This window comes from Pseudochaenichthys georgianus, chromosome 24 (genome assembly GCF_902827115.2).
Source record: "Pseudochaenichthys georgianus chromosome 24, fPseGeo1.2, whole genome shotgun sequence".
Classification (NCBI taxonomy): Eukaryota; Metazoa; Chordata; class Actinopteri; order Perciformes; family Channichthyidae; genus Pseudochaenichthys; species Pseudochaenichthys georgianus.
Genome location: NC_047526.1, coordinates 18,821,292 through 18,837,906, shown reverse-complemented (window position 1 = coordinate 18,837,906; position 16,615 = coordinate 18,821,292). Strand labels below are relative to the sequence as shown.

At 39.6% G+C, this 16,615-nt stretch overlaps 2 protein-coding genes across 2 annotated transcripts; one reads left to right on the top strand and one right to left on the bottom strand.

Annotated features, from left to right (window-relative positions):
- Window positions 1–4,372: 4,372 nt before the first annotated feature.
- Window positions 4,373–8,140, top strand: mrps18a (mitochondrial ribosomal protein S18A). The gene is made up of 6 exons (XM_034075418.2): window positions 4,373–4,575; window positions 5,668–5,699; window positions 6,617–6,721; window positions 6,817–6,940; window positions 7,507–7,579; window positions 7,680–8,140. Exons 1-6 carry the CDS (start codon window positions 4,428–4,430, stop codon window positions 7,822–7,824), a joined length of 627 nt encoding a protein of 208 aa, XP_033931309.1. The 5' UTR covers window positions 4,373–4,427; the 3' UTR covers window positions 7,825–8,140.
- Window positions 8,141–8,242: 102 nt separating this feature from the next.
- Window positions 8,243–13,650, bottom strand: rsph9 (radial spoke head component 9). The gene is made up of 5 exons (XM_034075417.2): window positions 13,097–13,650; window positions 12,830–12,998; window positions 11,868–11,997; window positions 11,243–11,389; window positions 8,243–8,513 (listed from the first exon to the last, which is right to left on the bottom strand). Exons 1-5 carry the CDS (start codon window positions 13,321–13,323, stop codon window positions 8,353–8,355), a joined length of 834 nt encoding a protein of 277 aa, XP_033931308.1. The 5' UTR covers window positions 13,324–13,650; the 3' UTR covers window positions 8,243–8,352.
- Window positions 13,651–16,615: the final 2,965 nt, after the last annotated feature.

The window sequence follows — 16,615 nt, the reverse complement described above, 5'->3', positions numbered from 1 at the left end:
GGTAATTGGTTTTTTTGTGTCTGTAACCCAGGTTATTGGACTGTTAATAGATTGTACAGAGGTTCCCTGAATGCCTCACTGACGTAGCATGTAACCCAGGTTATTTTAATTTAAAATGGTTCTTTACATTATCGTAATTGTTGCTGGAATCTTCACTCTGATAAAATTATAACTTATCCCAATCACATATCCAGAAAAACCACAACTAAGATATTAACTTTCTTCATATACAACAGGGGTGTCAAACTCAATTTCTTCGCGGGCCACATTAGCATTATGGTTGCACTCAAAGGGCCGGTTGTAACTTTAAGACTATATATAAAAATACATATATAAATATTTAATATTTATAAAATAAATGTATTATATTACATTATTGCCTCTGCATTGGATTATTATCGGATAGGGTAATAACTTCATAATTAACTATACGTCTGAAAGCAGAAGTCTAGGGCAAATCATTGCAATCTCTTCACTGAGAATGTCACAAAATGATTAAAAAAAATCTAATTCTGAGAAAAAATGAATATTTTGAAGAAAAAAACTCAAATTCTGAGAAAAAAACTCAAATTCTGAGAAAAAAGTTAAATTTGAGATGCATTGTGGGATATGTAGTTTATGGGCAACGTGCTTCTGTAAATCGGCATGTAACCGTATAATAAAAATATTATATTCTTTGCAAGCTCTTGTGGGGCCGCATTAAATGAAGTCGTGGGCCGGATTTGGCCCCCGGGCCTGGAGTTTGACACCCCTGATATACAACATACTCAATCAAAAAATACATTTCATGCTTAAAGGTGAGTATATATTTAACTTGTAAGTGCACAAAAAATTAAATTTGAAGAAGTGTTTAACCACAACACACTGTGTGAAACCTTTAGGTCTAACAAAAGGTGTGCATGGTTGTTATTAAATATCCAAATTGTGAATACTATAAATCAATGCTTGCAGTCTTCCTGCACTTGTTGGTCATTTTTGCCTTTGCTTGTTTACACTACCAGCTATCAATGAGTTAAATAGCGAGAAACCAGTGGTAGGATTGTGTGTCGAATTGTTTGCATATGTTTCTTTAGTGTCTTATACAAACAAGCATGGCCCCACTATGGCTACTTGTGTTCGAAAAACCAGAAAAGGCCCTATTTATTAATATTTTGTTTCGAAACTTGAGACATACACTGACTGAGGACATAAACGAATCCTGTTCCGCAAAAATAATATTGTAAGTTAGAAGAGCGAACAGGGGGTTATAAAGTTTTTAGAATGTGTGCAATTGTTGAAGAAAAAAGAGACTGTCTTATAACGGCTTTGCTTAACCTTATCACACAGCTGTGATTTGCCCAAGAATAAGTTCCATAAATATTTTGACTGTATCTCAGAAGGGACTTAAGCACATCCATTGTTGCAGCACCGACTTGGATTTCTTAATGCGTCTTTATGCAAACAAGATGAAGCCATGAGATAAATCCTGAAAGCTAGCAAACAAAAACATAACTGGACAATGACATAGTGTTCTCATGATAACACTATCAAACCTCAAGCTCCTTATCTTCTCTCTCTTCATCCGGGCATGAAGAATCTGCCTGTATCTTCTACTTTCTGCAACAAAAGTGTGGCGTGTTCCTACACTGCTCCTCTAGGTGCCTCTCATACCTCAGTCTGATGAGCGTGGTAGAGAGCAGTGACCCTATCTTGTTATGAACCCTGAGCATCTGAACGAAAGCAACACAGGGATGAAAGTATACAGAAACACGCCACAGTTTATCGTATAGACTGCAGTTTTCCCCTTGCTCAAGCTCAAGCATGTTGTGTTTAAATCTTACTTGCAGACAAATACATTAGCTTTACATGGATCCCTCTGACCTTTTAAGCTCTCTCACCTGGATGTCACTAACACTTTCCCTGAGTTCTTCCTCTGACAGGATATATGCTTTTTAACATGCAATATCTTCATTGTTTTTCCCCCCTGTGTTTAACTTTATTTGATAATGTGCTGCAAATTGTTTTGTTTTGGCTTTTTGAAGATTAATTTGATTACAAATGCATGTTGGCTCATGATGTGTTGTCCTTTGAAGCAAAGGTTTTGAGAAAAGATCACAGCAATAATTACATGTATTATCTTTATTTGAGCTGGAATTTCCTATTGGACATGAAACCATTTCAGTTCTTTAAACACAAACATACGTACTTACATACACGTACTGAGCCAGTATTTTTGATTTTATAAGAAAGGCCACCTAATTGTGACGTATGTAGTCAACGTCAACGGCGGCGTGCGTTGCCGCTTGGCGGTGGGCGTGTCTTGAGCTTGGGGAGTCAACGCAAGCAGCAAAAAAAAGTGAAAAATATTACATATATAATAATAATAATAGTAGTAATAATAAGAAGAAGAATATTAAGAAGAAGAATTTAGTTGAAATTAAATAAATTGGAATTGTGGTTAAATAACATTGCTGCATTTATTTGGTCAATTTAAAGGGTAAGTAACGTTATTATGTCAGGTGTGTGTGACCTGTGCCGCTGCGCGTTCGTCATCTGCAAGGTTCTTACAAAGCTATCAGTGTCAGTGATGATGGACATCAGACAATGGTTAAAACAACCAGCCCTTATCGCCAGCAGTAACACTGCATCTACTGCAGGTAATAACAGTTCAGATCATGGGGACATTACGTTACCCGCGGCCACTGTCGTGGACAATAACGCCCGACTCGCCGGCTTTGCCCGACTCGCCGGCTTTGCCCGCCTCGCCCACGGAGGCGGTGTCTTCGTTGCCCCAAACACCGCCACCCCTCAGCAGCCCGCATGTGCCAGAGGACCTCGGCAAAACAGAGCCTGCCCAGGTATATTTAAAAAAGTACCCAACTCGCCTGTAGGCTACTCATTTTGCAGCTCATGGTTTGAAAACAGAGATTGGCTGGAATATTCATGTAAAAAAGATGCCATCTTCTGCTATGCATGTAGACATTTCGGTTCAAGTAAGTCAGATGCCTTCACCACAACTGGCTACAACAACTGGCGCCATGCTCTTATAGGCTACGTGATAAGGGACTGGGAAGGCATGAATCAAGCAAAGAGCACATAGATCCATAGATCTCTTCATTTTGCTCTCAAAGTGCACCAGATTGATGCTTTTAACTTCAATATTTTAAAGAAAATCTTCCCGGGGGAGCATGCCCCCGGACCCCCCTACAGGAGGTGAGGACCCTCCTAGAGGAGATGAGGACCACTAGGGTGTTAGGTCCACTCCCCACTTATAAAAATAGCACTTTACCACTGCACCCTCTCTAATCTCAGATGCACCCTGAGTCATTTTGTTCTGGAACCGGGCCTGCGCCCCGGACATACAAAGCAAAGCATTCATGCTACATCCATGCTGGCTAAATATACTGTCTATGCTTGCTAGCTGTCCATTCAAACGAAATACACTGGATATAAACTCTCCAAAGAAGCGAAAACCTACCAGTTTCCCCCACTGTCTTTGCCACCTCCCCCCCATGCCTGGCTCCTCCGGTTTGTATCCCTGTATGTTCCCTACCGCCACGATCATTTTCTCCTCCTTTTGTTGACATACGGGAAATAACTGCGGTCTGGCTCTCCCAACATACACCCGGTTTGATTGGCTACTGCTTGTACTGTCAGATTTACATACGAGGGATCTGATTGGCTGCAAAAGTAGAACATTGCTCTACTTTTGCAGCGAGCACCTCGAGAGAAGCTACGCTTCGCTCCCACAATGCAGTTCGGCGAATCGTGATGTCACCCCATTCAAAGTGAATGGGCAGAAGCGTTGAAGCGGCAACGCACGCCGCCGTGTGTAGGGGCCGTCATTCCCACGGCGCCTGCGCTAAAGCCACAGGGCAACCTGTTTGAGAGACGCCGTCGAGGAACAGTTTTTAACCGTACACACGTACACATACAAATCGTACAAGTACCCTTTAAGTTATGAAGTTATATAAGCATTATTAAAAAAGAAAGAATACCTAAGTTGTTTGTTATTTAATTTGAGTTTTGCTTATTTCTTTTGAATATTGTAAAGGCCTGTTTTCTTTGTTGCATGTGCAAAAGTTTGTTGTTTTATTTTTGAGCAAACACATCGCATTAACATCATCTAATTCTGAACCATCGGAGGCCAAGGAACTCTTCAAACTGTAAGTAATTTAAAGGAAAGAAAACGAGTTAGAACTGTCTGTTTAAGGCGTCTAGTGGCTTGATGGAAAGACAAGGAAGGAAACCACGACAGTACATTGGGGGGATTTAAGTGGATTTGTTTCATGTTGTGTAACCCACGTTCTGCTGGAATGTGTATTTTATTTATCGGCCTTCAACACCTTCGATGTAATAAGAGGGCTTCACCGTGAGTGGCGCTGTGCTTATTCTCGCGAGATTACCCTACAGGAAGACACGAAGAAGGCGAAGGTCAGTAATTAAACATGGCAGCCCGCAGTATGTTGAGGTCTGCCTGGACCTCTTTTGCGGGCTTGAAATTAGGTGCCACAGGCAGGAATGTGATTTTCCAACAGGGGACAACTATTCCCCAGCTATCGGCTGTAACCATCCAGAGCCGAGGCCTCCGTCAAGGTGAGACTAACCTGCAAATGTGTGGATGTTAGCCCACCAATGCTAAAGGAGCTAATGTTAGCTGGCATGGTAACGTGAAGACACTGACAGGCATTTCAGCAGCTGCTTTATATTTTTACATTTGTTTTATTTATCTTTATCTTTTATAGACTTCTATAACTGTGGTGGAAGAAGTATTCAGATTATTTACTTGAGTACAAGTACAAATACATGAATGATACAATCCTCCATTACGAGTACAAGTAAAATACCTGCATTCAAAATATAACTTAAGTAAAATGACAGTGTTATCAACAACATTTACTTAAAGTATAAAAATAAATGTAGTTATTCTGCCGAAAAATTCTCTAATAATAAATATGTGCTTTATTATTATTATTATTTAAAGGACATTATTAGATAATATTGTTGCATCAAGTAGCATTTTACTATTGTAGATGGACACAATTCTAATATATAAAATAATTAACTTTATTATATATGTTATAGGTTGAATAATTCTACTTTTTTACACCTTAAGTAGTTTATTTTTTAGAGATGCATTATGTTAAAAGTTCTGAGAAGTAGCTAAACATGTTAAATGAATGTAGTGCAGTAAAAGTACAATATTTACCTATGAGGAATAGAAGTGTAAGTAACATTGATTGCAGTACTTCAAAATCTTGAAAATACTTGAGTAAATGTACTTGGTTACTTTCCACCACTGGTGTACAACACAGGAAATAGTCTCTTATTGCAAACGCTAAAATATGAATGAAATCAACCTATGAATCCATAGAGGCAGTCTTCCTCTTGAAATCTTTAAATGTAGTGATTTAAAAAACATGTCTATGAAAAAGGCAAACAAGTCACAATAGAATACACATACATGTTGATGATATAAGAAATACAAAATGTCTATATACATATGTATGTGTGTATAGCAGTATATTGTATTTATTTACATTTACTGGCCGTTGAAATCTTTTTTTAACGGATACATTTATCACTGAAAAGCTGACAATGTATTCTAAAGATTAGGAAGGCATTAAAACATTGTTCCATTTACGTTTCAGATCAGAAGCCTAACATCATTTCATGTTTGTTTTTCAGTGGTGGAGAAGCAGGAGGGTAAAACCACAATAGTAAGTACAACCAAACTGATGATACACTTAATATGATGTTATTTGCTGTTACTTCAACAGTTTTAACTGAGAGGCTCACAATGTGTGGACGTTAGGAGACCTAAATCCTGATAGTTTGGGCTTGTATTATTCCAGGTTATTTACTAAAACAACAAATTAAAAGCCATAAAGACAATGCTGCTGCTTTGTTATAGTAGCGATATATAGATAATAATAATACATTTTATTTCTATAGCGCTTTTCTTGAACCCAAAGACGCTTAGATGAGAGCAACGCTACTTCCAGCCAAAAGTACGGCCCTGCCCACTTTCTGGGGGAAATGAGGCATTAGAGTGAAGCAGAAAACAATAGTTTCTTCATGCCTAAAAGTTTCGTCATGCCTAAAAGCTGCCGTGTATATTGCACCTCAAACAACAAATACATCTTGAGTTACTGTTTCTTTACTTCCTCTACAAAAAAAGAAACTATCCAATTCAGTAATCACAGTTTTGGTGTAAGCCTGCTGCCTGCTACTCATTCACTAGCAGACTGACCGGTCATCCATTCCCTACTGATTTAAATGTAGCCATAAATCGTCGCCGATCATCGATCTCCAATAACATTGTTTAATAGTTTGCCTGTCTGATCATCATAACTGGGCTCCTCGTAAATAAAAAAAGGCGCGGTTGTATTAATTGTGATTTCCGAAAACTTCAGTATCTGTATTTACCTCCATTCAAATGACAGCAAGTATTTTCTCCCAAAAGGGGGCGTGGTCTTGCGTAGAGGGCAAGTACCAGGATGCATTGCTCTCATCTATAGTGGAAGAGAGAGACTTGATTAAAAAAATTATTTTTAAAAAAATGTTCCAACAGCACATCTATATTTTGGTCAACCTAACAAGAAACGTACCCTAACAAATGATTGCACTTGGACAGATTGAGGGACACATACTGAACACTCCGAAGGCTCCAGAGCCTCCTAACCCTGAAGCCAAATGTCCGATCTACAGATGGAACTTGCAGCACAAATACAACTACACGGTAAGTGCGTACACGGTAGTAAGCACATGATCTCAGACATTATGAAAAGTCTTTCAGTGGTTTATTGTTTGTGGTTGTCTTTCCCCCCTCTCCAGGATGTGCTGCTGCTCAGTCAGTTCATCAGGCCGGACGGAGGCTTGTTGCCCAGGAGAATCACCGGCCTCTGTCTGGAGGAACATCGCAAGATCGCCATCTGTGTTCAGATGGCTCACAGAGCAGGTCAGTGTTTGTGGTTTTAAATCTTTGTTCCATACAAAGTCAAATGTCTTCATTCTCTGATACTTGGTACCTTAGGTGACACAATTGTAATGATTGTAAAGATATCTCAGAAAGATAGTGAGTGTTTTAGACGAGACATACTTATGTGCGTAACCTGACACTGACAAGATGGTAAGAAGCCAAAAATCTCAACTAAATATTATTTGTTGGTTGTTTATTACATTATTAAGTATTCAAGCTGAACCGTTTTGTCCATCTTGATGCCAGATATTATTACTATTTCCATTGCTTTCATAATAATAATTTAATATTGCATCGATATTGGGATTATAGGAATAGGTATTGTCTAATATTTTGGCTATAATATTGAAAGTGTGTTTTTTCCCCTGGTTTAAAGGCTTAATTACAGGACAGTGATTTCATTTTCTGAAGCAACCAGACTTTTTCTGTTATTTGCCTGTACCCAATTTATATCCACAATACTGGTTATTATTTATTTAAATGTTCTCAAAATACAAATATGTATAAAAACGTGGCTTTTTTTCCCCTAACTTTCTGTGCTCCAGGTCTGCTTCCTGACCACAAACCAGAACCTCCAGCGAACCAGATCATTAAGAAGCCCAAGCAACAACTGAACAGGTAACGTACACCTCTGTGTCTGCTTATATATATGTGTTCCTCATCAATATGTATCCAGCAGCAGTGAAACTAAAACTACCAATGTTTTGTTGTTGTACAGATACCTGACTTGCTGGTCCACTGACTCTGTGAAACCCATTTATAAAACTGGACTAAAGTGGTGTAAAAGGCGCATGGCTGTCGGCAGCCCATTACTCAAGTACAACGTGCGTTACGGTGTCAAGCACATGAATATCAAACACTGAAGGACAGGAAGCCTGACCAATCCGTGCAGCAACTGGACGAAAGTGGGCGGGAGTTCCAATTAGATCTTGCCTTGGGAATAAGGCCTAAAAGCTTCATCCATCTGTATTTATTCTACCTTTTTGTTTATTAAGCTGCGTCACTCGAATGAAGTGTCCTCAGCCTGACCCAGAACCATCTTGTCTGTTTCTGCTGGTTCAAAAAGCCCTCGAAGTGAACTCTCCGACAACTTTATGTGAGCAACAACTGGGTCAGTGTCACAGCTTCAAAGTAGGTGGTATTCTCACTGTGTATACTCAAATAAAATGTGTGCGATTACTCGGCCTCTCAACCTGTGTTTACTGTATAGAAACAGCTAGCAACTAAACAGAACCAAAAGCTTGCAGACACAAACTGCATGACTGGGCTTTCTTGAGTTTATTTGTTTAAAGGTAGAAGCAACAAAATGTCCGGGAATAATTAACTTAAAATACAATTTGAGAAATGTGAACGACAGAAGTGGAGAATTTGTAAATATGTGTAAGATCTTTTTATATCATGAAGGGAAGGTCCAGATTCTTCCTGCCATCACCAATATAGATGTGTCCGTGCTGCGGGGTCGTTGGCAGATGGAAGAAGGTCAGGCCGGGCCACAGCAGGCTGCGCAGCACCAGCACTCTGCTGGCACATTCCAGCTGGAGACTCCACGACCCTGCGCACAAAGAACACTCCAGGTAAATGACTGACAATAACTTCCACGTCATTTTGAGCACGATTGAAATGGAGGCTACTTTGATCTTTGGAAATCAGAACAAGAAGATGACACTATCCACGTTCTTGAGGCGAGGGATACTCAATAAATCTGTGCTTTTTGATATCTGCCGTCTCTCACCGGTTTCTCAGCACACTGGGAAAAATGCTGCTCCAAAAACTGTTTTCACTTGAAATAAGTGCAAAAATCTGCCAATAGAACAAGTGAAAATGAGCTTGGTAAGATTTATTGAAATAAGATGGGATATTTCGATAAATCAGATCTTGCAATTAGCTGGGAGAACTCGTTTTGAACTATATTTGACCAGAATCAGGAAATGTTGTGTTGCCGCCAATGCTCAAAGTTTTCTGATGTTAGTCTGTGATTTTCTAATAAATATGTAAAAATAATGTGTTTCATCTGAGATACAACTCAAAATAAGATTGTTTTACTTAACAAGATGATGCATTGTCTAAAAACAAGACCAGATATCCCACTGCAGTGTTACTTCTGAAGTTATGATGTCTTATATCAGGTGTAAAGACATATTCTGATTAGATATTAGACAAATATACTTGGCAAGATTTCGAGTTTTTGTAGTGGATGTCTGGGTGTGATTATGAACCCAACAGCTCGGGAAATGGAGAACAAGTGCAGCATCTGCTCTGGTGTGAAAGCTCTTAGATTAAAGCTTTCGCACCACGGGATGTGATTTCCAGATAAAATTGTTTCAACACTTTTTTTGTTTGTTTTAAATGTATGGCAAATCATGAATCGACTAGAAATAAAAACATGTTGAGCCTTCAGGATGTAACTTCAAAGATGAATTGTAGAAAAAATAATCCATGGGAGAGGTGTAATATCTGGATTTCTTTCTTATAAATATGTGACTTTAATCCTAGTTTTTCTTGCAAATGTATGACTTTATAATCTAAGAAAATAAAAAGTTTAATCTTCCAAATTCAGATTTTATTTTCTCTAAAAATGACCCCTTTCCCCTCTCTCTGAATTGATATGTTGTACCTATGATGGCTCTGATACATTACATGTTACTTGTTAGATGCTTTTATCCAAAGCGACTTACATACATTCAGTACTGTGGACAATCCCCACAGGAGCAATTTGGGGTGAAGTGTCTTGCCCAGGGGCACAACGACATGCTGACTGCAGTGGGGTTTGAACCTGTGACCCCTGATCCCAACACCAAGGCTCTATCCACTGCGCCACAAGCCTCCCTACACACCGTCTTAAATAACTGTACGGCTGCAGGTGGTGAAACCAAAAGCCATACATCAAGAGCTGGGAACGGTTGTCACCATTGTTGTGGAAAAAAGAGGGGAATCCCGACCTACGGTCTCAGAGGAAAGCACCTGTCTTTCAGTGGAGATGCATCATACCTCATTTTCCCCAGAGCCCCTTTTTAAAAAGGCATGCGATCTGCCGTCCAGAACGCTGCAGTGAGTGTGGCATTGAGACAGCTGTGTAATGTCTGCTGTAGCGATGACACCGCTGACATCCGCATCAACTCAAAGAACACACACAAACATAAACACATGTGGAAGCTCTCCTAAAGCAGACATCTGTTGCATGTTTGGTCACGGCCACGGGCACTAAACATTTTTTCTTTCACACACATCCACTTTACTCTACATCTACTATCAACATTCACTATGACCTGGAGCACATCCAGCTCAGCGTCTAATATCCAAACTTCGACACGGCTAAATTAATTCTAAATCTTCCTTTTTTACGGTATCCATTCACATTCTTTTCACAGTATCCATGGTTGCTTCCTGACTTTGATTTGTTTCCACATATGTATTACAGTTCAACAGCTCAAATGTCTGAGCTTCCCATGAGGATTTACAACAGAAACCTGAAAGACTCATCATTTTTTTTGTTATGCTTTCAACTACACAAAATTCTAAAGATTTACCCATCTCAAGAAAGCAAGGCTCTGCATGTTCGTTGTCATACGTTTTTGAGTCTAAACCAATGAAAATGGCGTGCTTTGGATCCCAATTGGAAGCGATTATTTCTCCTGAATTGGCTAAAAGAGGGGTATTATTACTTGAATTGTTGAGGTTACAGATGTAAGCTGTCCCATCAATCATGTTTCAGTTTGGTTTCAGGTGGAGCTCTTCCCATGAACTGGTTCGTGTTCAGCTCGTAATTATTTCATTTTCCTATGGAAACCCCGATGCCAGGCTCAAAGTAGGTGGGCTAACGTATTTTCTTACCAAACACTATACTAGCCATCTGGTTATCAGACGTCTATGAAAAAGTTCTTCCAACATATTCCCAGAAAGCCTAATCCTTGTGGGTTATCCTCAGAATGTATTTGATCAGTTTAACAGTGACTGACTGTTTTCCTGTGAAAATGACTCAATTTTCTCTGGTAAGAAACGTCTCTGGACTTTCAGTCAGTTGAATCATCGAAAGGGATTTTTGCTCAAACCACATGTAATGGAGTTGTAATGTTGCATCAGTGTTGGAACTCATTGTTTTACCACTGGCTTTCTAAAGGCCTCAGTAACACTTACTCATGCTTAAAATAGCTGCGTGTTAATGGGTCCAGAGATGACCTTTATTCCACTCTGTCATTTCCTTTATACACCTCTTAATGCTCAGTGATCATTAAAGAACAACTCTTGTAATATTGTTTGTGTGTGATGAAAAAATACCGTCACCTTTAGGAATGTCGTCACTCAGTACATCCAGGAAGTCGATGGCTGGGTTTAAGTCGCCCATTTCCAGGATGGATTTCTTCTTCAGATTCTTGGCTTTGCTGAAGTGGAGGAAGTTGTCCAGCTTCCCAGCTTCTGAGTGAGAAAGACCTGAGGACGCAAGTAATTGAAAACTGAGAAATGATGATGGAATTTTACAGTGAAATGTTGTCTGAATATACATGTTTAAAAAAAAAAAAAAGCAGGCCTATCAGAACTCAAAGTATTGTGAAATATATTTCTAAAATGCTGTTTAAATTATGCATCCAGTTAAAATAAATGAAACACCTCAGAGTCATCAAACAGCATCAAAACATCAAACATGAATTAAGCTCGGTTGGATGCTACTCAATCGGAGGCTATTGGTACCTGCTTATGTGGATAATTATGTAAATGATGCTGTATGATGTCCTTTTGTTCTATTTATGTTTTTATGTTTCATGTGGAACTACTTGAGCAGGTCTCCCTTGCAAAAGAGATCAATGATCTCAATGGGATTTATCTGTATAAATAAAGGTTTGAAATGAAATTAATGTTCCACAATGAGAGAGACACATGCCATGTCTAAGACTAATATTTACATATTTACCACCAAAGCTGCGGTTGATCTGGACGAGGCCATGAGGACTCTTGAGGTAGGCGCCACGCGGAACCACAGACGCTTCCTCATCGATCTGGTGAACTGTGACCGCCAGCCTGCTCTCCTCATTCACTTTGGTCTGAAACCCAAAACTACTTCATAAAGCTGGATTTTGAGACTGTACCGATATCGTTGATATCAGCCAGAAAAAAAAATGACTGAAAATAGGAAGCTCTGTGAGATTAAATTCTCTTTCCCACTAATTCTTTATTGATTACAATAGTACTTTGTTGCAGAGATGGCTGGCTGGAGATACATGTGCGCCTGAATACAGTATGTTGGTAGAGGTAGGACATTGTCTCTTCTGCATTGTCATCTTTTGTTGTATAGTTCATGTTGGTCCCACATGGCTTTAGGTATAGTGTTACTGCAATATGTTGTGTTGAATAGTTTTTTCTTTGGAGTACACTTTTGGCTGGGCAATATGAAGGAAATTACAATATTTTTGACCAAATACCTCATTATCTATATGTGACAACATTGTAGGGTTGACCATTAATGCCTTCAAACAAATTTCACATTATGAGAAATGTGATAAATAATCATTAGTACTGTGAATTATTGATTAAGTGAGAAAGGGCAGATAATAGAACATCTTTAATGTCTAGTCGGTTCAGAAAATAACACAACTTTACTTTATTGTATTTAAAACCAGGAATAGACACTTACAATATTAGGGGATCTATTACCCTAACGATAAAGACAACATTGTATCATTATGTTATTGATATATTATAAATATATTGCCCAGCCCTAATAACAGCCAATGAATGGAATTGTGTTTATAAAAAAACGACTAATATTACAATTAACACTTGATCTTGAAGTTCAGCTTACCGCTTCATATTTGTACTATGTTCAATGTACAACTTCACAGTATTGATCACAATTGTCTTCATTGACACACTCACCACCACCTCCTCCTGTATAGCATCATTCCTCCCTCCTGCCCTGTGGATCTCAACATGTTCATACACATATGAGGGGTCTCCTACGAAGCTACCCTTTGCCGTTTTGGACACCTCCTCGATCACAGAGTCTGTGGCGGGGGCGAGCAGCATCCAGTCCATGCAGTTGAAGCTGGAGAACAAACGACCAACAGGTACATTACATTGTCAACGGCAGATATAAAGTACTCTGTCCTGCCACAATGGAACACATACCCACGGTTATCTCACCTATAAAGAGTCTTTTTATCCTTCATCTCATCTTCTCCTCTCCCCTGAGCGATGAAGTAATCCTCCTTTAATCCCAATATTTTGCCCCAAAACAAGACTCGATGGAACTTGTAGTTTTTCTTTAGGATGACCAGGGAAGTCTGCAAAGCGGTTCTTTGCTCAACGTTTAAAGTATTTCCGCTACCGGCGACCAGTTCCAAAGAATAGAACAACGAATTTGAGTCCATTGTTTATAAAAAATAAACCACGTTATATCGCATATATTAGTTACCTTGACGTGTTATGGTGTTGTAAACTCCTTGCTAGCTAACATAACAGCTAACCTTAGCATGAAGGTCCGAGCGCTAGGGTTTGGTTGCTTATGTCAACAAAGTTTGTTGCTCTGGTTGTCACAGCAACGCTTCAGTTTTCTTGTGCGTAGTCTCTCCGTTTTCTTTTTGCAAATAACCTTTTTAGAGTGTTAAAATAACAGTGTAAAGAGAATCAAAACGTTTTTGTTAACGTTTCGCGCGTGTTTGCTTACAGTGTTTATACAAACCAGACCGTGCGCACGTTTAGTCTGACGTCATGCCCCGACTTTTGAAGTGAGTGTGTTTAATGAATCCCAGGAAGGCACTCGGGGCTAGCTACTACTAAACAATCTATGGTTGTATGTTTCATTTGTCGCTAAGAGATAAAGTAATGAAAGCGTCCTGGTACATCCCATACAGTAGGCTACTAAAAAACATACTAAAAACTGTTGGTGCATAGGTATACTTACTAACATTATTCATTTCATGTAGTAGTTTGTACATTCACTCAAGCCTACTTATAGGCCTATATACTCAACTACAGCTTTCTGACAGCTTTACTAACTTTTAAAATGACTGTCTTTTTCCAATGTTATGTTTATGATGAACTATAGGAAGGCATCCTTTATATGTTGAAAACATCCTTTTTAAATAAGCTGGAAAATGCATCGTCCCAAAGTTGAAAAGGAAACTTTTAAGACTATCTTACAGTTAATAAAGCATTTAATATTGTGCATTCATTAAAACATCACTGAAATGCAACAAGGCCCACACATTAATGAGGCAGTAATAAATTATCCAAAAATATCATATAGTAAAAACAGTGAAATTGAAAATTTTACTGCACAACGAGTACTTTTACTCTACTATTTTTCTGATAAAACTACTACTTAAGTAAGGTTTTGATTGCAGAACTTTTACTTTTTGTTCACAGTGTTGTAATAGTACTTGTGGGCTCTGTGTGCAGGCTTCATACGCTGTCTTTCACTGCATGAAGCCCAAAGAAGGGGGGGCATGCAGAGGAAAAAAGAGAGGGCTGGCAGTTGTGTGTCTTGAAGACAGAATCGGTTAAGCTCTTTGCACAGCTGGCAGGAAGCATGCTTCCCTCTAACTTGACTGTGTGGCATGTGGGAACAAGAGCGAGTCTCAGAAATGATCTTTGAACCGAAAATCGCCGTTTGGTGGTCTGCATTGGGATTGCAAAACGGCATGTTGCCGTTAACCCAAACAGGGAACAAATACATGTGTAATTAGAGATGAAATATAGTGGAGCTAAATCTGTAAAGTTCTCCCAAGGTAACCTACTGCCTCGTGAAATGACCCCGAAGCACACGGCCGGCTGTCATCCTTTGGGCTTACTAGAATGTAGCGCCGTGAAGTGAGAGGAGAATGGCACAGTGTGTGTTTCGTTCTAGCGTTGAGGCTAGAGATGTGATTTCGCTGCAATGTAAACAGCTGAAACAAATCCAGCATAGGAGAGAAAGGAGAAGGAGAGATTTTCATCTTGTTTAATCTTCGTACATACATTTGCCAGTATTTTATTTACTTTCTTTCCCAAGCAGTCAAAAGCTTTCTTTATTTACACATGTATGTCATATCTGATACATCAGCTGTCTACACATCATATATTTCAATACATATGTGACTTTATTGTAAGAATTGGACCACCATCATGATCATCCGCTACCCTTGTAGTATTCGACCAAAGAGTTTTCCTCTTCCTCGTGCTTCATGTTCTTAAGCTGATCTCTTCTTATTAAAACTTGCTTGGCTCATAGTGGTGATGTAACTCCCTGAACTCCGTGGTATATATGTAAGGACAGACTGAGTAGTACTAAAATCACTGGTTCCTCTGTTTAGAAGACACTGAACCGACAAGGGTTGTGCGGTTTATCCTGGCTGGGATCCAGCAGCCCCAGCCAGTGTACGCTGTGTGAAGCTGGCTTCAGTTACACTTAGAAAAACATGATTGGCTACTGTCCAGCAACTGATTGTGGATAGTGCTAGTGTTGGGCTAATCTTGCGGTTAGTGATTCTATTTTGGTCTCCCACCTTGATTGACAATCTTGGCTTTGACTTCAATTGTCTCTGGGTTTATGAGTTTGACAGAACACATTGAAAAACATGGCTGTCTTGTAATTCATGCTAGTTGTTTGTTTTATAAATCATATCTTAATACTCATTTCCCAACCACTTAAAGTCAAGATTAAATCATCTCAAACCCTGTTTTTGATACTATTTAGCTTTTCTACAATTATGCGTAATAACATGTCTTTTAAAGCATTTGTTTTTTACTTTCTGGGTCCACCAGTGAAATTGTTTTCACACACACATATCCAGCATCACTGATATTGGCCGTCTCTGTTCACTGCTCATTCACCTCACACTCTATCAGAGCTGCATAAAGTGGCTGCAAATCCATCATTTCCATTTCCTACTGCCGTTGCATCCGACCAGCCAATTCAATGTGAAGCGTGCATTGTTTCCGATGAATAACTTAGGCGTTTGAAGGCAATTTGAATCCAGCTTGGGAATGGCGGTCTCGGCCACCAACAATGAGAACTACTGTCCAAAAAGGTCATTACAGAATGCAAATACATTGAATGGGAAGTGTTGAGACAAAAATCGAATACATTATATATCATATAATTGTATTTGATGAAAATCTTAAGAGTTGTGACTTTAAAAACCCAATACAGGCGGTTTCTCTGGAGAACAGAAGCTGGTTTTAATAATTCCCATGCTTGACATTTCCCATGCCACACTGCTATTCCCGGGCTCTGTGTGTTGGCTGCGATTGTCCAAACAAAAGGACCTCGGTCTGGAGTCACATGCTTCATCAGCAGCGGTGATTTCAGCTGTCTGGCCCTCCGCCCTTCTGGCTAATGTAGTCCACCAACAGAAAAGCGAGAGGAGAGTGGGGTGACTTTTCTACAGAGTGTCCCACACAGAAGAGTACACACAAGGACAGCCCCTTCACCAACCCACCCACTTACTCACACACACAGACAAACACACTTTAAGCTTGTGGCTCAGGATGTCACCTCATTAGAGTTGGCATCTAAGGTGGAAGTTTTGGAGTTGGAAGCCACCGAGTGACCCGAACCGACACACCACTCCAGTTCTGTTCCCCAATTGGCCGGGGAGGGAAGCAATACTTGGACTGAACGGCCTGTTTCTGTCCCAGTCCCACTGCCTTGGGAAACTCACCTCCCAGGCGACCAGCGTT